Below are 21,880 nucleotides of genomic sequence, written 5' to 3'. Positions count from 1 at the left end.
CTTCCTGGAGCCTCAGTTCCTTCACCCGTATGGTAGAGCTAATAACACCTACCTCACTGGGTTGTAAAGATTAAATGGCATAATGTGTAAAGCAATTAGTACCTTGCCTGGCATATAGGAGTGCTTAATAAATATTTTCTTTCCTAGAGATTAAAGGGAAGTTCTATGAAACTGAACTGCGAAATGCATTCTATTTAATTATACATCAAGTATCATTCCAATACTGAATATTTCATCAGTGGCATCCTGGCTGTGGGGATGCACAGTATGGGGAAGAAAGCAATCAATTAAAAGGAACTTGGTGCAACCCCAAACAGAGGTGGTCTTTGCCAAGTAGAGCAAAGTTTCTAGAAATCTTTTAGAGTAACTGACCTAGATCTTTCCAGAAGTCCTGAACAAAGTTTTGTCACAATTTATTTCTCTTCAGTGAGATTGGCATTGCTTTTCCAAGTCTAAATGACTTTGATTCTTTCTCCACTATGTTGCCTGACATTTTAAGGGAACTCATTTTTGGTTAATTTCCTTACCTGCCCAGTATAAAACCTGGCAACGGGTTGTATTTTTACATCTCTGGGCTGCTTCTGGATACACGAACGTGGATAGATGAAAACCTTCTGATATCCTTTTCTATGTCAACATTCTTGATAGAGGTTTTCTGGAAGATTCTGAAGCCTGAGTTCTAAAACATTCCAACTGGCTTAGTATGTTTCTATCCATATGTGCCAAACACAGTGCCTGAAACAAAGTATGCTAATATCTTTCAGCTGAAAGAGAACATTTCTTTTATGTCATCCCCTGGCCACCCCCCTTTCTCATGAATCCAGCTCTGAAGAGAGGTTTTTTAATGGAAGTGAGGGTTAGGGGTCTGAAGCAAAGGTGGGTGGGAGTCATCCTAGGCATGACAACATGCCCTCTTCCAGCTGTGGAGGAGAGGGAAACGCCACCTAACAAGCTTCGTACAAACCTCTAAGTGCGTGGAAAATCGGCCCAGGAACCTGGCTGAGCCACCTTCCTACGTGTCTGTGTTGGGGGCCTCAGTCAGTTTCCTAGAGCTGATTTCAGAAGCACTGATCTAGGACCCCTCTCAAAAAAGGGTTAATGACACATTTCAGCAAGTTTCTAGATGGCATACGCACAGCCCTTGCTTGGGGAGTATGAGCTTTTCTAAGGGTGTGGAGGAATAAATGGGGAAAGTATTAAATTTTTTAAAAATTATAAAAATAGCCCTGGGGGTTGTGGCTCAGTGGGTTGAGCACTGGCCTGAGGACTGAAAGTTTGCTGGTTCGATTCCCAGTCAGGGCAGGTCCCCGGTTGGGGGCTTGCGAGAGGCAATTGGTTGATGTTTCCCTCACAAATCAATGTTTCTCTTTCTCCCTCCCTTTCCCTCTCTCTAAAAAAACAAAGAAAATCCTTCTTAAAAATCCTTTAAATATCATAAAAATAAATTTATTTCAAATAAAATTTTCAATAGCACTTCCTTTCCATCATGGTTTATACAACTTTTATCTATAGAGTTTATATTATGTTATAAATATATATTTGTTATATATTAAATATGTAGTAGACATATTGATAAATATACACTAAATACAAATATATATTCATAAATATAAATTTATTCAAAATATAAAAATACATTTATAGTTATAAATGTTACATTTATATGTTTAGTAATATTAAATATACGAATGTGTATATAATAAATACATTAACAGATATAATACATATATAATACGGCTTTATAAATATTTATTTTATATAAAACATGTATATTTACATGTATATTTACATGTTTATACACACACACCTTTTCTCAGGGTTGTAAAAATACAACATACATATATGGGTCCAGCACAAATAATACCCATTTTCATTATAAAATCATAAGCTTGTAACGCTGTAACAACAATATGACACTCAAGAACACCATGTGACATTTTAGGTGAACTATTCAAATTAAAACTGTAAATTACTGCACATATATTATTACCCTACCAACCACACTTGAGCAGGTCTTAATTCTGTCAGACCCTGTATACATATGTTTTAATCCTTACCAAAAATCAATGTTTATTGATTTTTTTGAAGAGAAAGAGAGAAACATTAATGTGAGACAGAAAACACCATCAGTTGGTTTTCTCCCGTATGCACCCCAACCAGGGAATCAAACCTGTGACCTTTTGTGTACAAAGTGACACTCCAGGCACTTCCGGCCAAGATGGAGGCATAGGTAGACATACTGTGCTTCCTCGCACAACCAAAAGAAGGACAACAATTAAAAAACAAACAACAACCAGAACTGACAGAAAATCGAACTGTATGGAAGTCCAATGACCAAAGCGTTAAAGAAGAAGTATTCACACAGACCGGTGGGAGGGGCGGAGTTGGGCAGCCCGGGGGGAGAGGACTGGCGGCAGGGCGGTGTCTGGAGGACCTGGTAAGGCAGCAGATTGTATAGCGGAGTGGGCAAGGCTACAGCTGGCAGACCTGAAAAAGCAGCAGCTGGTGTAGCTGGCAGTCCCACAGTCATGTGCAGATAAACCGGGAGGACCACTGGGGAGTAAGAGAGGCCGCACAACCCACAGCTCCAGCACCAGGAAATAAAGCCTCAAACTTCTGATTGAAAACACTGGTGGGGGTTGAGGTGCCGGGAGAAACTCCCAGCCTCACAGGAGAGTTCGTTGGAGAGACCCACAGGGTCCTAGAACGTAGACAATCCCACCCATATGGGAATTAGCACCAGAAGAGCCCAATTTGATTGTGGGAAGTGGGAGAAGTGACTGAAATCCCGCAAAGAGTAGAGCAAGTGCCATTGTTCCCTCTTGGACCCCTACCTCACACACAGTGTCACAACGTAGAGGAGTGGTTTGCCCCGACCTGGTGAATACCTAAGGCTCCGCCCCTCACTACATAACAGGTGCACTGAGACAAAAAAAAAATGGCCCAAATGAAAGAACAGATCAAAGCTCCAGAAAAAAATACAACTGAGCAATGAAGAGATAGCCAACCTATCAGATGCACAGTTCAAAACACTGGTAATCAGGATGCTCACAGAACTGGTTGAATTTGGTCGCAAATTAGATGAAAAAATGAAGGCTACACTAAGTGAAACAAAGGAAAATGAACAGGGAACCAACAGTGATGGGAAAGAAACTGGGACTCAAATCAAAGGTGTGGACCAGAAGGAAGAAAGAAACACTCAACCAGAAGAGAATGAAGAAACAAGAATTCAAAACAATGAGGAGAGGCTTAGGAACCTCCAGGACATCTTTAAACATTCCAACATCTGAATTATAGGGGTACCAGAAGGAGAAGAGGAAGAGCAACAAGTGGAAAATCTATTTGAACAAATAATAAAGGAGAACTTCCCCAGTCTGGCAAAGGAAATAGACTTCCAGGAAGTCCAGGAAGCTCAGAGAGTCCCAAAGAAGTTGGACCCAAGGAGGAACACACCAAGGCCCATCATAATTTCATTACCCAAGATGAAAGATAAGGAGAAAATCTTAAAAGCAGCAAGAGAAAAGGAGAGTCACCTACAAAGGAGTTCTCATCAGACTGTCAGCTGATTTCTCAAAAGAGACCTTACAGGCAAGAAGGGGCTGGAAAGAAGTATTCCAAGTCATGAAAGGCAAGGACCTACATCCAAGATTGCTCTATTCAGCAATGCAGCTTTCATTTAGAATGGAAGGGCAGATAAAGTGCTTCCCAGATAAAGTCAAGTTAAAGGAGTTCATCATCACCAAGCTCTTATTATATGAAATGTTAAAGGAATTTAAGAAAAACAAGATAAAAAATATGAACAGTATGACAACAAACTCACAGTTATTAACAACCACACCTAAAACAAAAACAAAATCAAACTAAGCAAACAACAAGAACAGGAATAGAATCACAGAAATTGAGATCATGTGGAGGGTTATCAGCAGGGGAGTGGGATGGAGAGAGAGAGGGAAAAGGTACAGAGAATAAGTAGCATAGATGGTAGGTAGAAAATAGACAGGGGGAGGGTAAGAATAGTATAGGAAATGTAGAAGCCAAAGAACTTATATGTATGACCCACGGACATGAACTAAAGGGTGGGAATGTGGGTGGGAGGGGGTGTGCAGGGCGGAGGGGAACAAAGAGGAGGGAAATGGGACAACTGTAATAGCACAGTCAATAAAATATATTAAAAGAAAAGAAATAATAGGAAAAAATGACACTCCAAGCAACTGAGACACTTGGCCAGGGCAAGATGGATTATTTTTATCCCTGTTTTTTTTTAAAAAAAAATTATTTATTCTTTTTTTTTAGAGAGATAGGAAAAGAAGGAGAAAGGGAGGGAAAAAATATCAATGTGTGGTTGTCTCTCATGAGCTCATACTGGAGACCCGGGCATGTGCTCTGACTGGGAGTGCAACTGGCAACCCTTGGTTCATAGCCCGAACTCAATCCACTCAGTTATACCAGCCAGTGTATCCCTATTTTACATAGACAAGGAAATTGGGATGCAGGTTAGGTGATTTGTCTTAAGTCCATGTAGCTGATAACACAGGTTCTTTGTACTCCAAAGCACTCATTCTAGCTCAGCGCAAATTTTGTATTCTAATGCTTTCATTTTACATTATGTAAAAAAGTCCTTTTGTGTTTCGATATACTTATCATATGTATCTCGCTTAACAGAAACATAACATTCCATTGTATTGTTATAACATTGTTTCTCATGCCCTGTATTCTTGGGCATTGAGGTTGTTTCAGATTTTTCATTGTTATAACTTCTTTTTGGTTTTGTACCATTGATTGTTTTCTTTTGAATCATTTTCCCAGCATAATGCCCAGAGGATATTACTTGGTAAAAAGGGTACAGATATTTATATGGCTTTAGCTATACATTACTGAATTGTACTGTCATTGCATCTTGAAAGAGCATTCCATCTTCTTACACCAGCACCCAGTGAGAGGTGCAAGGCAGGCCTGGGAGGGTCCACCAATGAAAACAGCCCTTTGTCTCTCTAGTTGCTTGGATATGCCCCAGGCCAAACGGGATGCTCTGAAAGTGACTTACAAGCATGCATACTTTAGAGTGAGATCTCACGTGGCACAGTGTGGTTCTCCTTCCTGGAAGAGGCTTCGTTGATCAGTAGGTTTTTCAATTTAAGCAACTAATATTTCCTTCTTTTTTTTAAATATATTTTATTGATTATACCATTACAGTTGTTCTATTCCCCCTCTTCATTTCCCTCCACCCACACACTCCCTCCCCCACCATTCTCCCCCCCTTAGTTTATAACCACGTGTCTCAAGTTCTTTAGATTCTATATTTCCCCCACTATTCTTGCCCTCCCCACTATCTATTTTCTACCTACCCTCTATGCTATTTTCTGTGCCTTCTCCCCCCTTCTCCTCCTCCCACCCCCGTTTCTAACCCTCCATGTGTTCTTCATTTCTATGGTTCCACTCCTGATCTAGCTGTCCTCTTGGTTTGCTTTTGTTTTAGGTGTGGTTGTTAATAACTGTGTGTTTGCTGTCCTTTCACTGTTCATATTTTTCATCTTCTTTTTCTTATGTAAGTCCCTTTAGCATTTCATATAATAAGGGCTTGGTGATGATGAACTCCTTGAACTTCACCTTATCTGAGAAGCACTTTATCTGTCCTTCCATTCTAAATGAAAGTTTTGCTGGATAAAGCAATCTTGGCTGTAGGTCTTTGGATTTCATGACTTGGAATACTTCTTTCCAGCCCCTTCTTGCCTGTAAGGTCTCTTTTGAGAAATCCGCTGACAGTCTGATGGGTACTCCTTTGTAGGTGACTGTCCCCTTATCTCTTGCTGCTTCTAGGATTCTCTCCTTCATTTTAGTCTTGGCTAATGTAATTATGATGTGCCTTGGTGTGTTCCTTCTTGGGTCCAACTTCTTTGGGACTCTCTGAGCTTCCTGGATTTCCTGGAAGTGTATTTCCTTTGCCAGACTGGGGAAGTTCTCCTTTATTATTTGTTCAAATAAGTTTTCCACTTGTGGCTGTTTCTTTCCCCCTTCTGGTACCCCTATAATCCGGATGTTGGAATGTTTAAAGATGTCTTGGAGGTTCTAAGCCTCTCCTCATTTTTTTGAATTCTCATTTCTTCATTCCTTTCTGGTTGGATGTTTCGTTCTTCCTTCAAGTCCATTCCATTGATCTGAGTCTCAGTTTCCTTTCCATCGCTATTGGTTTCCTGGACATCTCCCTTCATTTCAATTAGTTTAGCCTTCATATGTTCCTCTAATTTGTGACTATAATCAACCAGTTCTGTGAGCATCCTGAGAAACAGTGTCTTGAACTGTGCTTCTGAGAGGCTGGCATTCTCTTGGTCGATTAGAGTTATTGGCTCTGGGACTTTGAGTTCTTCTTGTGCCATCTTTTGGGCTGTTCATGCCTGTTCCGTAGCAGGATCGGAGCCCTAAAATGTTCACCAAAGCAGGGCAACTAAGTCGCTGGGTTGTGACGTTGTATGTGGGGGTGGGGTCAAAGAGGAACAATGGCTTCCCGTCTGTCGCCTGCCGCCGCGTCCCCCACTGGCACCACAGCCACCACCGTCACCAGGCCCACGCGTTTCGTTCCACTGCACTGGAGTGCCACTGGGTTCGCCCCCTGGGGCCTGCGTAGTCCGTCTCACTGTGCGCGAATGTGCAACCGCGGTCAGTCTGCCCCGCACCCCGACTGGTTCCGGGCTGCCTGCGCGCCTAGGTTGGGGATCTGTCCTGCCTGACCCTGCTCCGCTGCTGGCTCCGCCTCTCTTACCGTACCCGTCGAATGGTTCGTAGTTGTCGGACTTCCGTATAATTCAATTTTCTGTTCTTTGGCTGTGTCTGTGTTCTCCAAACCTTTGTTGTATTTAAACTTGGTGTGGGAGAAGGCACAGTGTTTCCACCTATGCCTCCATCTTGGCAGAAGTCAATATTTCCCTCTTGATTCAGACTTTAGCTCTTGTTCCTGTTCAGAGAAGCTGTAGTAGCTGTTAGGAAGGAACCTAAACTTCAAGTCATGATTTGTCTTTCCAAACTAGGTGTGAAAGGGTCGGGTAAATTACACCAAGGAATGGAAGCCCTGGCAGCCAGAGTTGAAAAAGGTTTTAGGACCTGTCGGGAGAAAGTAAAAGCGAGGAAAAGCCATACTAGAATAAGAAGGAAAGCTGTATTCTAACTGGTGGAAGGTGATTTTGAGATTATATATTAATATCTATGAATCTTAGTTATCTTACATGGCAAGAGTATCATGTGAAGGTATTCAAAGGTTTGGATTGAAATGATATGGCCTAGTAGGTACTCAGTGCTCAGGCAACAGTGAGGTAAGCACTGTGGGAATAGTGTAGACACTGAGGGCAAGCAGAAGTAGTTTGGAATTGGTTAGAAAGTCATAGCTCTTGCCAACAGGTGAGCTCTGGCAAATTTTGATTGTCTTTGGGCCTCAGTTTCTTCAACTGTAAAATGGAGGTTATGATACTCACCTACTAAGTTTGTTTCACAGACTAAATGTGAGTGTGTGCTAGGCATACAGTAAGTGCTCAATAAATAGGAGATAGTATTAACAAAAAAAAATCTATCGATATATGTGATTCACGAAGTCTTCTGCTACATATTGTTTCTCAAACTTCCATGTGCATAAGAGCCACCCAGAATACTTGTTTCAAGTACAGATTTTCAGGTCCCACCCCCAGCAATTCTGTTTCTGTCAGCTTGGGGAATCTGCATGTGTACCTATATTCCAAGATAATTTATGTTGTTGGTAGTCCATGAACCATACTTTGAGAAAAACTGCCCTATGGTTTCAGAGAATAAAAAGAAAAAAAAGTGTTTTTCCCATCAATATGCCTTAAAAACTCCGTCGCATGCAGATGTTAGGTTAAAGAGATTCAACTACAGAATGAGTACATATTCAAGATGATTTATATAGGCCCTGGCTATATAGGGTGGCTCATTTGCTTACAGCATCGTCCTGATGCACCCAAGTTGCTGGTTTGCCCCCTACTCAGGACACATGCGAGACACAGCCAATGAATGCATAAATAAGTGGATCAACAAATCAGTGTTTCTCTGTCCCTAAAATCAATCAATAAAATTTTTTAAAATTTTCATTTATTTATTTTTAGAGAGGGGAAGGGAGGGAGAGAAACATCAATGTGTGGCTGCCTCTGTGTGCCCCCTACTGGGGACTTAGCCCACAACTCAGGCACGTGCCCTGACTGGGAATCAAACTGGTGACCCTTTGGTTCACAGGCTGGCGCACAATCCACTGAGCCACACCAGACAGGGCTCAATCAATAAATTTTTTTAAAGATGACTTAAATGTTTCTGAACCATCCTAAAACAACATTTTATCCTTTTAACACCAATGATATGGGTGAATATGTGTAAGCACTTCTTTCTTGGACTCATCTTAAATCCGGCACAGAGAGCTCCCCTTTGGACTGTGGCTCTTCATTATCTCCCCTTCTGAGTGTTGACAGACATTACTATTTCTTCTTGTGTTATTGTTTTGTATTTCATTTGTGTCTAATTCCTCCAACCAGACTTTTTTTAAGCCAAAAGTCAGGGATCAATGACTTTTTTGTTCTCTACCTTCCACAGGCATGTTGTAAAGCTTTTGTATATGATTTGTGTTTCATAAATATATGTGAATGAATGTAGTAGGTATATTTATGCAGACTAGTACTCATTGATAAACCCCTTACCACAAGGGTAGTTCAGAATTACAGTCGTGAAAGGGGGAGCTATTAGGCTTTTCGGGTTCGCGTCAGGCAGAACCCAGGGCAGATCTCAGGCCTGTGAACGCCCTGTAGTCTGTCCTGGCCGGTTCCCTCTACTGTAGTGTGGGAAGGACACTTGCCTTTGCAGAGCTGTTGTGGGGACTGAGTAAGAGAGAGTTCACAAAGTTCCTAGCCAAATGCTTACTGCCTGTGATCCTCCATAAATGAGGCTCCTTGCTCTTACTATATCTAAAAGCGCCACATAGAATAATAGATGGAACTGCCCAGATATTTATCTTAAGAAGCAAAATAATAAAAAACTGATTCTTTCTGAGCAAAGCTGGTCTTTTCTTTTCTTTTCTCTCTTTCTTTTCTTCTTTCTCTTTTCCTTATTTTTTTTAAGGTCTAGCATTTTCAGCTTTAAGTAACAGATTGTCCAGGAGTCTGCATGGTTTCCCTACAGGGATGGGGAAGGACACAAAGCAGCCATTTTGCCAGCTGCAGGCTTTCACCCGGAGCAGTACAAACGGGGTTTAAGTTCATGCCTCACAAACCTCCTCTGTTCACAGCCATGATTATTGTGACTTCGTCCTGCTACTGAGGAGCAACAAGCACCCAGAATGCAGACTATGTGTCCTACCTGAAATGAGAAACAGACACTTCCAGCTTTTTGTACTACAGATAGGAGATTCAGTGGTCCAGGGTCAGCTGGACACGGGAGCCTCCCACGCAGGTCTCAGGATGCTGGGAGAGAAACGGCACACGGGGGGCAATCTGTTTGGTTTGTCCAGCCCTTTAAAACATTGGCAGGTATTAGAATTCTGTTCTATGGAGGAAAAATACATACAATTTCTAAATAAAAATAGTAATTACAGTTTTATTTCTGAAGGTGAAAAGTGAAAATAATTATGTAAGAATAAGGTGGATAGTGGTTAATAGAACCTGATATATTCGCTTGATAGAATGGTAAGCATTCATTTAAAATGTTTACTTACTAAGTAACATGGAAAAATGTAATGACACATGGAAAATGCTTCTGAGTACATTTTAAGTGAAAAACAGGATAACTTTGTTTATAACACAGAGCCTTCTACAATTCACGAGAGAAGCAGAGCCTTCCCAGTCCTGTCTGCCTTTTACAATGGCCAATAAAAAGCCTGTGTTTAGGTGGTGGGATGGTGATGTAATCAACAATCTAGCCAATCTCCCCGGTGATTATTTGCATAGTTTTCTTCTCTTAATCCAACAGAACCCAATTTCTTTTAAGGAGAACAGGGTGGGGGAAGTGGATATCTCTAAAAGAAAGGGAAGGAAATTATATCAACAAAGGAATACTTGTAATGATGTTGGTATCAAAATACAGTGATCAAAATGATTATATCTAGTCTCCCTCTACTCTCACCTTTGAAGCAAAGCAGTCCACTTAGTATGCTTAAAATAGCTCTCTGAAAACTACCTACCCACTTTATGTTTCAAATGTTTTTCAATTAAAATTAAGCTTTTTAAAATAAAATAATTTTAATAAAAAACATTTTTTAAGAATTCCTACAGAATAGGAAACAATTCTCTTGCGTAATCTATAAGCCTCTTGCTATTGGCAAAAAGAAACCTTTTATTTCTCAGACTTAATTGATTTTACAAACAGAAACTAAAACCTACTCTATGCTTACCTGTTGATCTCAGCTATTTATGCCCTGCAATTAATTCAAACTTCTTCAGTTTATCAAGCTAGAGGAACTGGCTGTTGACAAGGGAACAGGATTCCGCAGCCCTGATCTTTATCTGGTTTGTACAGTTTACTGGTTTAACAGATCTGATACCGCAAGGAGAGCCCCCTCTCACTCACTGGACTGGGACTTCCTTTCACAAAAGGCACTGAGCTTAGTGGGACAATGTATTGTCCATGTAACAGCCAAGAGGCTTAGACAAGTTCATTATTTTCATTTCATTCAGGTTTACTGAGCACGTGCTATGTGTCAAGCGTTTTCACACGCATTATCTAGTTTAATCCTTACAATAACCATGTGAGGATAGATGTTATTAGCCCCTGTTTATAGCTGAGAAAAACCAGGGTGGGAGAAATTGAGTGATGTGGTTGCCCAAGAACGCACAGGGAGTAACAGAAGCATAATTCTTGCAGGGACTTTCTAACACCAGACCAATGTTCTTCCCACTACATCCCGTTATTTCTTCATAATTAACTGGTGGTGCCAAAGCAGAAAGGGAAATTCTATTCCCACGTGACAAATATAATTCCTTGCATTGTAAATCTGCAAATTTTTGTCTTATCTTGAACACCGAAACATAGAATGTGCCTTTATTTTCCCAAAGAAACCTAGGAAAAATGGAATGTTCCAATCCTTTAAACAAAGTTTCAATCAAGATACTTTCAGTTTCTCGTTATCTCTAGTACTCCAGAATTTACTGTGGTTAACGAAAATTTGCTGTCAGCTTCACACTGATGGTTGCAGGTCACACAGCTCTCCATGCAGACTTCCCACTCCCACGCCCTGTTCCATAATGTGACATGCGGTGACAATCAGAGATGGGTAAGACATTTACGTGAACTTCCAAGGATAGAACCACTGCGGTGTAATGTGCAACGCTTTTGAAACTGAATGACACATCCGATTATAGGTACGGCCCTCACTCTGTGCCAGGCAATGTCTGAGTGCTTTGTAGGTTTGCATTTGTCAGTGACATTCTTTTGAGCTAATGAAGCTACTGTAATCATTGTAACTGACATGCCTTTTTCCATACAAACAACTTTTTGCCCACCCCATTACCCAACACCCTCTATGATAGATATTGTTAGTATCCTCCCTTGAAAACGAGGAATCTTGGCATTAAGAGGTTAGAGATCTTGCCTCCTATCACATGCTTAGTGGAGGGCAGAGCTAGCATTTGTCCTCAAACAATCTGGTCAGAGTCTGGGCTCTTAACTACCACACTACGGGCTCTTAACTACCACACTACCCTGCCTTTCCAAAATGGATTGTAAAGTGTTATTTGACTTTATGAAACACACCACAGACACTTTGTTGAGTTGCATCACACCTTGCAAAATATGGCCACAAATAGAAAATTTGCCTGTGTAAGGTAATATAAAGACCAAACTTAAAGTCACTTCAAGCCCTGGCTGGTGTAGCTCAGTGGATTGAGCGCTGGCCTGTGAAGCAAAGGGTTGCCGGTTCGATTCCCAGTCAGGGCATATGCCTGGGTTGCAGGTCGGGTCCCCAGTAGGGAACACATGAGAGGCAACCAGGCAACCACACATTGATGTTTCTCTCTCACCCTTTCTCCTTCCTGTCCCCTCTCTCTAAAAATAAATAAATAAGTCCATTTAAAAATAAAAGCCACTTCAACCTAGTATAGAAGTGAGACATAAGTCAAAATAATAATGTCTCTGCTTCCTTAAAGCTTCATGCCAACTTCCTCTACTTCAGCTTAGACTCAGCTCTGCTTGCCATTTGCTGGTCACTGCTGGCCCAGGGTCTGTGGAGTCCCTGTACTTCTCTGGGGCCAGCCAGTCAGTGGGCGATAGACTCTGCCTCACATCTTGTACCCTGGGAATCTGCCCTCACGGGTTCTGTCTGAATTTGCCTAGGTCATGGCAATCTGCCTTTCCTTCACCCTTGAAAATGCTGAAGGCCTGCAGACTGTGTTTCCACATGTGCCTGATGCTGTGCAGCAGATGTCGGAGATGGTTCTGCATTCCCAGCCCATTCTGTTCCCACCCTGTAAAAATGGAGAGGTTAGAAAGTAAATTCCCAACAACTCAGGCTCTCCTAGGATATTCTACATTAAAATGAGTGGTTAGAATGGGAAAGAATAAAACAGTCAAGAAACTTACAGGCTAGTAGGACTCAAGGAGGGCCAGGATGGCATCGTGGGTGTAAAAAAGATTGTTAAACTGTAAAATGCAGTAGAGATTATCAGCGTGACACACAGACTCTGCATCCCTTTCACTAACAGTCTAGGGCAATGGCTCTCAAATGTGAGCTTGTGTCAGAATTACCTGGAGTGCTTGTTAAAACAGAGTTCTGGGCCCACTATTTCTGATTTAGTGGGTTTGGCTGGTGTCCAATCATTTGCATTTCTCTCAAGTTTTCAGGTGATGCAGATACTGCAGGTCCCTAGAACCACTGGCCTAGTCTGTTGGGTGGGCCAACAATCCCCTCCACGGTGAGCATACAGTAGGCACGCAGATGCCCTCGTCATTACCAGACTCCATATCTTGGTTACCGCAGTACTTGCTCTCTTCTGCCTTCAGATTACTCAGCGCAGTTTGTCTGAGATTTATGGGAAAAAGAGCGTGCAATCTTTCCCTTCTCTTCCATATGTCCCAATCTCCTGCCATTAATATCCTATTTTATTAAAAGCTGCTTTGCAAGCAGCTCTCACACTGATTATTGCTCTCACACTCATTATTGTGTTTAAATATGAAATACTTTGTCATTCCTGGGCATAAAGGTAAGACTGATTAAAGTGGGGGAAGGGGCGAAGGTACAGAACACTCTGTCCTTTAGCATTTGCAGCACGGAACGTAGCTATAGATAGGTTTGTGTTTCAGACCAAGTTTACTAAAGGGGATGAGAATATTCCTTACTGGAGGGATGTATATAATATAATGTGCAAAGTTAGATTTAAAAAACCAGTGATGGCTAGCACCCCTCCTGCGCGCCCTCCCCACCAAATAAAACGAGTGGGTGGGGGAGATCCCGAGAGAGCCTTTCCTGGGAGGGTTCCTCCGGCGTCTGCTAAGACAGGTCCCGGGTGGCCCGCCGGCCCCCGCCTCTACTCCGCAGCCGCTCTCCGCATTGCTAAGACGCAGCGGCACAGACCTCCAGACTTCTCCCGGGGGCTCGCACAGTGCAACCAACCCTAAAACGTGGCTGCGCGACGCCCCTCCGGCCTCAGGGCTTCCCATTGGCCCGTCGCCGTTGTCATTTTCTCCTTGCCTCGCCTTCCCCTCGCGGGCGGAGGTGGCGGGCTGGGTAGGTTGCACTCGCTGTTGGCTCTGGTCGCGGTCGCGGATTTGCAGCAGGCGGCGCGCCGGCGGGAAGCGGGCCACAGAGACCCGGGCGCGAGCGGGGAGCGAGGGGGCCGGGCGTGGCGCAGGCTCCGCGACCAGCCCATGCGGGGCGGGGTCCGGCGGCAGGGCCCGGGGCCCCAGCCGCCGCCGAGGGCGGTCGCGGAGGACCTGCCCGCCCGGCTGCCCCCTGCTCTGCCTCGCCCAGAGTCGGGCCAACCCAGAGGCATGCGCTGAGCTGCTCAGCTCCCCCGCCCTGGCCATGCCCTGAAGCAGAAAGTTCGGGGTCTGGGGGCAGCCCTCCTCCCGCTCCAATGACCGCCCAAGGACTCCTGCTGGCCAGCTCGACTGTGCCCTGCCTTCGCTCCCCGGGTCGTAATGAACTATTCCAAGCTGTAACCAAGGCTGTCCTTTCTCGCCCCTTGCTCTTCCTCCTTTAAAAAGATTTATTTTTTAATTCAAGGAATTGTCATCCGTCCACTCCTTTGCTCGCTAATCGTTTAGACCCCAGGCCTCGTTTCTGAGTGTAAGAGGGGGCGCGGTTACCCCCAAGACGGCTCGCTGGAAGGACAAATTCCCCTGGCCGACCCACAGACACCATGAAGCGGTGCAAATCGGACGAACTGCAGCAACAGCAGGCAGAGGAGGATGGAGCTGGGCTGGAAGATGCCGTTTGCCACCTGCCGGGCGCAGACCTCCGGCCTGGGGAGGCCACGGGTGCTAACTCTGCTGGCGGGCCAACTTCAGACGTGGGCGCTGTTCCGGCGCCCAACCCGGGTCCCCGAAGCAAGCCTCCTGATTTAAAGGTGAGCTCAGACCCTCCCCTGGCCATTCCAGCCCAGCGGCGACTTAGCTTTCCCCACCCCACGCAGAAGTGCTTAAAAGTTATGGGGAAGCCAGGCAAAGGTCAGAGAGGATGCTGGGCCAGAACCCTGGGTTGGACTTCAGGCACCGTTTGTGCCTCGGTCTTTCAGCTCCATTTCAGGCTTCTGTGTTTCTTCCTCATTATTCAGCAGACGTTCTAGTGACTCATCCATACAATATTGTTTGAATGATATGTGTGAAGTGCTATTCTCAGACAAAGGGCTAGAGAAATCCAAAATGCTGTTAACCCAAAAGTTAACATCACTTTTCCTCCTGTAAGATAGCAGGGGAAGAAAATGACATCGTGGAAAGCCAAGCAGAGGACCGTTAGTTTCCTTTGCTGAATTAGTTTCCTCCTTTTGGGACCTTCCTGGATGAAGCTCAGTTTATCCATCTGTGAAAGGGGAGTGTGGATTTCTTGCCATTAGGTGGAGCCAGAGGTTAAGATAGTGCTTGGAGATCCCTGCCTGCCCGCTGGGGGAACCAATCCCCAGGGTGGAACTGACAGGTGGCGGAGCCAGGCTTGGGCTGTTTTGGGGCGTCGGTTCAAGTTGCACACACGCTGAGCCGGCAGTTAGAACCAGACTGCAGTTAGAACCAGACTCGGAGAAAGCCAATCACATACAGCTGGGAGTCGTTTATTTTCCAGCCTGAGGTTGCCGAGACAATTGTGGAGCTGTATTGAATATGTCTCTATATTAATTAGAACAGCAGCTGGGATAAATAATGCACCTTTGCTGGAGCTGCCACAAGGACTGCAGGCTCAGGCTTCTCAAGCCAGCTCACCTCCAGGCTGAGCGAGGAGATGTCAGCCCAAGGAAGGAACTTAGATGCCTTGGAGATTGATGCCTCGGGCGAGACTTTCTCCAGACAGGGTGCAAGGTCTTGACTAGGGGAGTGAAAGGACTCCGATATGTTAAATAAAGCCTGTATCCTATAGCAGCAGATACTAAGGAGCTCGCCCGAATAAGCCAATGACATTCCTCGTTTGGCCTGAGCGACTCAGAGTCAGGAAGTCAGAGCGCAGGTGAGTGTGTTCTTACCTGTGTGTGTTACCTGTCTTTATTCCTTAGGGAGGGATGAGAAGGGGACAGCTAGCTCCTTGTGTGTAATTTTTTTAAATTGTAGTAGTTATTCGGATGTGGCCTCTGGTTCCTCTGTTGCCCTGTTTTCAGAGGGTTGGGGCCAGCCTTACACCTAAAGGTGAGCTCCAGTGGCTAGTCTGTACACAGGAAGCTGGATGCCTGGTCCCACTGTCACGCTTCAGCCCACCCTGTTTGCTCAGGAGGTGTGGGTCCTATTTTAAATATGATGGTGAAGGGACAGGGACGCCCTTAATGCTGTTGGGTGGGGGGCAGCCTTCTGCTGCAGACTTGAGCTTTGTTCTGGGCAGATCTAGATGAGTCTGGCCAGCAAACTCTGATTCCTTAATCAGGTGGACCCTCGCTCTGAGTCCAGCCGGGGCAGCCTCAGAAACTCCCCACGCTCCAGCTTAGGCCAGCAGTGGAAACTGTGGGCTCTGTTCATCTCCACCCCTTCTGCCCCAGGATGGGCTGGTTGTGGTGTGAGAGGGCTACAGTGTCTGTCTTTGTAGATAAAAAGCTACTTTCAGAAGCATGTCCGCCTTGCCCTATGTCATCTCTCTCTCTGGTGACACCTTCACGCTGGTTGCAGCAGATATAGCAACAACTCTATACTTGATGTGAAATGCTGAACTTCCCTGAGCCAAAATTAAGACCAGGTGTGACCAGGCGTTGGCTGCCCCCCACCCCCCACATACACTCCCACCCCCAAGAAAACACACCACTGAGGTGGATCCCAGCCATGTGGACCCAGGCTGGCAGCAAGGAGGAGGAAACAGAGCTGCTGCCTGCTCAGGGGGAGCATGGGGAGACAAGGGGAGCTATGTATCTGTCTGCTTTCTCACGTGGTCGCAGGGTAGGGACTTCCGAACCAGACATGAACTTGGGGTCTCTTGCAATTTGATTTGCTCTGTGATCTGAGGCAAACCACTCAGCTTTCCTGAGCCCTTTTTCTGGGGAAAGGGACTAGAAATATTGAAGTGTGTCCAAGTTTTCCAATGCCGGCACAGTTTTCCAACAATGAAGAAATTCCGCCATTGGCTCTAGCACTGGGTAGAAGCTGACTTGTTTTCGATTTAATGGTGGTACCAGAAAGGGGTGAGTTTAATTTTTAACACTCCCTACCTTATACCTCTCTTCCACCTAGGGAGACCCGCAATTCTGGCTTGCTTTTGTTTTTATTTTAAACTTTGGAGATAGGAACTTTCTGCCCTTTAGTCCACTTCTGTTTTCTTGTGACAGCTTCAGGCATGGATGGATTTAAGTGTATTGGAGGAAATCATCTTGAGAAAGGGGCAAGAAAAGGAGAGGCTTTGTCTGAAGTACCTTTATTGAGGTGGAGGGTAGGGAGAAGAGAAAATTTAGAGAACTTTAGTCTTTGCCAAAGAGATCTGAATGATGCCCTAACTAGTGGCAGCCAGAGGTGTCCAGGGCTCCTGTGATCTCCCTCCCATTCTTGGACCATGTGGAGCATCTCACTCTGGACTGTGAAGTCCTGCTGCGGTGGCCTGGGCTCCGTGATTGTGCAGCGGGGAAGGCCAGTGAAAAGAACGGAAAATAGTTAAGTAGCAATCTTAGAAGAGCAATCATAAAAGGGGAACTGAAAGGTAACCTGACAATGAACATCGCCCTACAGAAGGCTTGTGCGGGCAGCTAGGTCCGGGCCGAGGGCTCTGCAGACGGTGCTGCCATAGAAGCCCAGCAATCCAGAGTCACATCCCTACTCTCTGTGGCTTGAATCCCCTGTTTAACCACTTGAGCTCTTGTCTTGATTCCATGGTCATCATCATCCAGTCCTTTGCTACGCCCCCCCCCCCAAAGCCGGGGAGGAAACCCCCAACCTCTCCCCTCCCCCACCCCCTCTGGAGCAGCAGGAGGAACTGAGCCTTTCCTGAAAGGGAAGGTCCCAGGGCCCTGTCAGAGGCCTTCTCCTGGACTTCCCCTCAGGTTCTCTTTCCCCTCACAAAAGCCCCTGCGAACAATTTCCCCAGGGATTTCCAAGCGGTATTCATACCCCGTCCAGAGAAAAAGAGGGGGGAGGGAGCGGATCCAAATCCCATTTTTCCAGTCCTGGTTCGATGTGCTTTTGACTCAGGGATCATCTGGTTCTAGTGGGAGTGCTTCCCTTCCCTCCGTGTTCCCTCCGCAGGCTGTCCAGCCTCCCCAGGAAGATCAGGAAAAACAGTTAAGGAGCCACGGAGCTGAGGGAGAGGCACAGCTGAGTCCTCAGCCTGTACTTTGAGCACAGGTGCTTTAGCCCCGCAGACGGCCCTGGTACCTTGACTCCTGGGCCCACTGGAGAAGGGATCATGGGTCCCCGGGGACCAAATGCCTTCAGTGGGAAAGGCACAGCTTTAACCTGTGAAATATGTCATGCATGTACAAGTGTCTGAAAAGACACGTGTAGTTTAAATAACAAGCACGAAACAGACACCCCATCTCCCTACTGCCCAAGTCAAGAAAGAACCTTGGCATTCCCAAGAAACTCCTGCTTCTTTTTCTGTTCGGCTGTTTATTTGTTGTTTTTTTCAAGGCCTAGGATTTTGATAAAATCAATAGGTCTCAGTCTCTCCACTTTTTCCGTGGGAAAAAACCATTCACAGGAATGTGGGTGGGATGAAGGAGTGTGTGCACTCCCGGCCCTGAAGGGAGGTGCTCATGGTGGAGTGTGGCTCCGTGTGCACCCTGAGGCTCCTGGTTCTACTTCAGATGTGATGTGCTCAGGCCCGAAGATTCCTGCAGTGGGAGCTGGACCCCTGGGATAGGTTTCACGATAGGGTCCTGGGGGCGGGGAGGGGTGCAGAATTGAGGCAGACCTAAGAACAAAGAAATGGGAAATTAGCTCTAATTTAGCAACAGGCGCTGCCTCCGCCTCCAGGTGAGCTCCCAGTCAGACATGATGAAATAGCAAGAAAGTCATCCATCGAAGGACACACGAGTTTAAAGTTGCTTTGAGCATGACACGATGGCATCAAAGGCACATGGACAGAAGTCCTGGGGGAGGTGGACATGAAGCAAGATGTTAAAGTAAGGGTGGAGTGCTAATTACCCAAGAAGAGGATCAGGGTTTCCAGATGGGAAGCCAAATGGCAAGCGGCAGGTCCCGAGTAGGGCCAGTGTCCTTTTTGGCTGGAATGGCAGCTGTTTTCTCAGTCCTGTCAATTGGTCAGGGGCAGTGAGGGTGCTGGAGAGTGGTGAGGCCACCTATTTCTATCCCGCATGCACTTAAAGTGAGCGGAGCAGGGATCCTGAGGCCTGGGATTGCCCTACCCCCACTCAGTCTGTCTTCAGTAATATTCAGAGCAGCCCTGTATGTGTGCTCGGGAGGAACTGGCGACCGATGGGAAAGCATGTGGCAAAAGAAGCTCTCTGTTCTCCTGCCACGTGCTGGGTTCTAGATGAATTCCCAGCTGCCTAGTTCCAGTAGGAACTGTCTTGCAGGCTCAGTATTTACAGAATGTCCTTTTTTGTGTTTCTAATTGTGTCTTAACTGCCAATCCCATTAACAAGAATCTCTCCCTAAACAGGAAGTGAAAACATCTAATAGGATCTAAACTTGAGGTTGAGGTTTAAAAAAAGGGTGGATATCAGAGGCTGGGAAAAAGCTCAGTGGACTTCTTGGTGATGGTCCTGGAGACCAACTTGAACCTCATCTCCATTTTCATCTCTCCTGTACTTAACTGCATCTCCCTGTGACATTCTTGTAGGCCAGGAGGGTCATTCTGAGAACAAGGGCTTTACTGGACAGGGGCCACCTCTCTCAGCCCAATACTTAAGCCTCTCTCCATGCCAAGGAGTTAGAACAAAGCTGTTGAGGGATAGCAGGCATGTGTTGTGATTGTGTGAGAAAGGCGGTATTTGACTTTTCAGATAAAATGGTTAAAGACTTCCTTATTTCAGCCAGGTTAGCTGAGTGAGGTTCACCCTGGAAAGCAGAGCTGGCTTAAGGACCTGAGCCCTACCTAAGCTGCGTGTGGAGACAGTAAACACAGTGGGGCTCCTGGGGCTGTGTCCACCCCACTCCAGGCCAGCTCGTTCCGGCAGTTACTAAGTCAGTAGACTGAGAGGAAGTTTAAAATGCCGTAGGAGGGACCTGGGTTAGACGCAAGAAAAGACGGCCCAACTGTGCATTTTAAATCTTTGGAAAAGTAGTTGTCTAAGGAGTAAATCACCGTACGTATAAGGATAACTTTTGCAGACTTAGGTAGTTTCTACTCAGAAAGTCATTAAGTAGCATTCACCATGTTCGTGCTGAGGCCTCTGCCCAGCACATCAGGGACCCGAAGACGCAGATGATATGAGTCGTGTCCTCTGTTCCCTCAGATTCTTTCCCATTGAGGGTTCCGTCCGTAGGCTGTCCATAGGTGACTGGGTGACAGACTGGGGGAGCACGAGAAGCCCTGTCATGAGCCAGTACACGATTGATTGCCGATAATGTGCTCTCTGGAGTTCAGAGCAGGGTGGTGAGCTCACTGCAGACTGGTGTGGTCGGCAGGGGCGACAGAGAGAGGGCACACCGTGCCAGTAACTTGAGTCGCAACCTTCTGAGCTGGTGAATGCTGAGTCTGTTCTGCCTAAAGACCTGGTGGATGAGGTCACCTTTCCCTACTCCCATTGGCTCTAGGCAGAGTTCGGTAAGCAACTAAAGAAATGAGGAATTAAAATAAAATTGGAAATGGGAAAATCATTTGCCCTGAGTTGAGGTCTGTTGTTTAGTGTCAGCTGTGATGTTGGAGCAAAAGTGATTCCAAGAATCTTTCATCACTGTGTTTCTAATAGAAACGCTCAACAGGCCTGCTCGCTCTTCCTTGTGGTCCTCAGTGCCAAGGCCGGGGCGAGGACGGTTCCCACCCGGCTCCAGCCCCAGGCACCCCGCCCAGAGCTTCCGAAGGGCAGGTGGAGACTTCAGCAATCCACTTTGTATCCTGAGAGAGAGCAGGGTTCTGTGGGCTTTTATAGCGATTAGCTCTCTAATGCTGGCCCCGTTTCCATAGAGACCCTATAAATAGAGGAACGTTGGCGACTTAGGCTTGCTAAGGCTCACTGTGACCCAGTCACCCCACTGAACCCTCACAGCCAAATCTTAGGGGGGTGGGGGAGTAGAGGGGGTTTCAAACCCAGGTGGGAGGAAGGGACATGCAGTCAGCTGCCAGGTGGGATAAATGAGCTGTAGGTTAGTGTGACTTTTTAAGATCTGTTCAGCTTTTCTGGGAGTTGTCAGGAACACAGGAACCTGTAGGAATTAGAAGCTGCTTGGCTATTTTTAATCAGATGGTGGCATGGACTCTCGTACCCCAAAGCATTTGCTTTTGGCCTCATGCAGCTGTTTCCAGATTTTGGAGCAAACTTCCTCTTTGGGGGACCCCCACCCAGGGAGGGAAATAGATGAAGCCCAGCCGTTCTGAGACCACAGTCTTCTCAGGAAGGATCTTCCAGAAACCATCTAGCCATATAACTGTGCCATCCCTTTCTTCTGGACAGGATGATGTCACCCAAAGAAGAGGGGGGGTCCTTCCTCCCCTTAGAGGTAGTCCCAGGGGAGGGGACAGCAACCTTCTCTCATTTATCTCCCCACGTATAGGCACCTGGCCCCGGAGGCCCTCTTTCTGCCTCAGCGCAGCCTCTGGGCAGCTCTGGGGACTGTTGTTGCTTGTTCTCCTGGATCGGGAGAGCTGTGTTTGTGTCCCACCTCTAACTCGGAAACACCGCAGCTCTCTTTTCCTGGTGCGTGGCTTCATTCGGCCACCCCAAATGGTTTCTAGCAGTTGGGGAGAAGAGAAAGTGAGTGTGGAAAAGCAAGTGACATTTAGTAGCTGGAACCTGTTAGTCAGAGCAGGTGGTGCTTTCTGCTGCGTTGGTGGCCAAGTTCCCTCAGCTAGTCACCATGGTTTTCCTCATTTCCAAAACCTGAGGCTGCTTAGATGAATGTCAGCCTGCTGTCTTGCTGTGCACCTTGTGAGGAAAAACAGTTGCTTTTGGAGAGTACTCCGGCCCCATTATTCTTTGACTTTTTTATTCCTTTCCCACATGTCTGCCACAGACTTTAGCAGACGACTCTTGTGCCGCTGGACCAGAGGTCCTGCTTTCCTTCACCTGCCCAACGGGTGGGGAGGTGGGACCTGAAGGCCGCCGTGGTGAAAGGTCTTGTCCAAGTGCTTCCTGTGTCATGGGCAGATCCATAGTGACAGTTCAGGGGACAG

At 46.0% G+C, this 21,880-nt stretch overlaps 1 protein-coding gene and 1 long non-coding RNA gene across 4 annotated transcripts in view; one reads left to right on the top strand and one right to left on the bottom strand.

Annotated features, from left to right (window-relative positions):
* The first annotated feature begins 13,717 nt into the window (after window positions 1-13,717).
* The window catches only part of TMCC2 (transmembrane and coiled-coil domain family 2), a 34,947-nt gene continuing 26,784 nt past the window's right edge, over window positions 13,718-21,880 (top strand). Inside the window, exon 1 of one of the 3 annotated variants that reach the window (XM_037067100.1) lies at window positions 13,718-14,540. In XM_037067100.1, the coding sequence (XP_036922995.1) occupies window positions 14,334-14,540 (207 nt within the window). In that variant the 5' untranslated portion in view covers window positions 13,718-14,333. Of the gene's footprint in view, window positions 14,541-15,169; window positions 15,626-20,943; window positions 21,208-21,880 lie in introns of those variants that run through there. The other 2 variants (XM_037067102.1, XM_037067101.1) reach the window with 2 other exon arrangements.
* LOC119001655 (uncharacterized) lies at window positions 18,211-19,575 on the bottom strand. Its single transcript, XR_005069613.1, has 2 exons — window positions 18,730-19,575; window positions 18,211-18,496 (listed from the first exon to the last, which is right to left on the bottom strand). It is a non-coding gene; the product is annotated as an uncharacterized LOC119001655 (long non-coding RNA).

This window comes from Sturnira hondurensis, unplaced genomic scaffold, assembly GCF_014824575.4.
Source record: "Sturnira hondurensis isolate 20B ecotype Veracruz unplaced genomic scaffold, ASM1482457v3 Scaffold0017082, whole genome shotgun sequence".
In the NCBI taxonomy this organism is placed as follows: Eukaryota; Metazoa; Chordata; class Mammalia; order Chiroptera; family Phyllostomidae; genus Sturnira; species Sturnira hondurensis.
The sequence above is the reverse complement of the archived record's forward strand: the minus strand, read 5'-3'. Positions and strand labels throughout refer to the sequence as shown.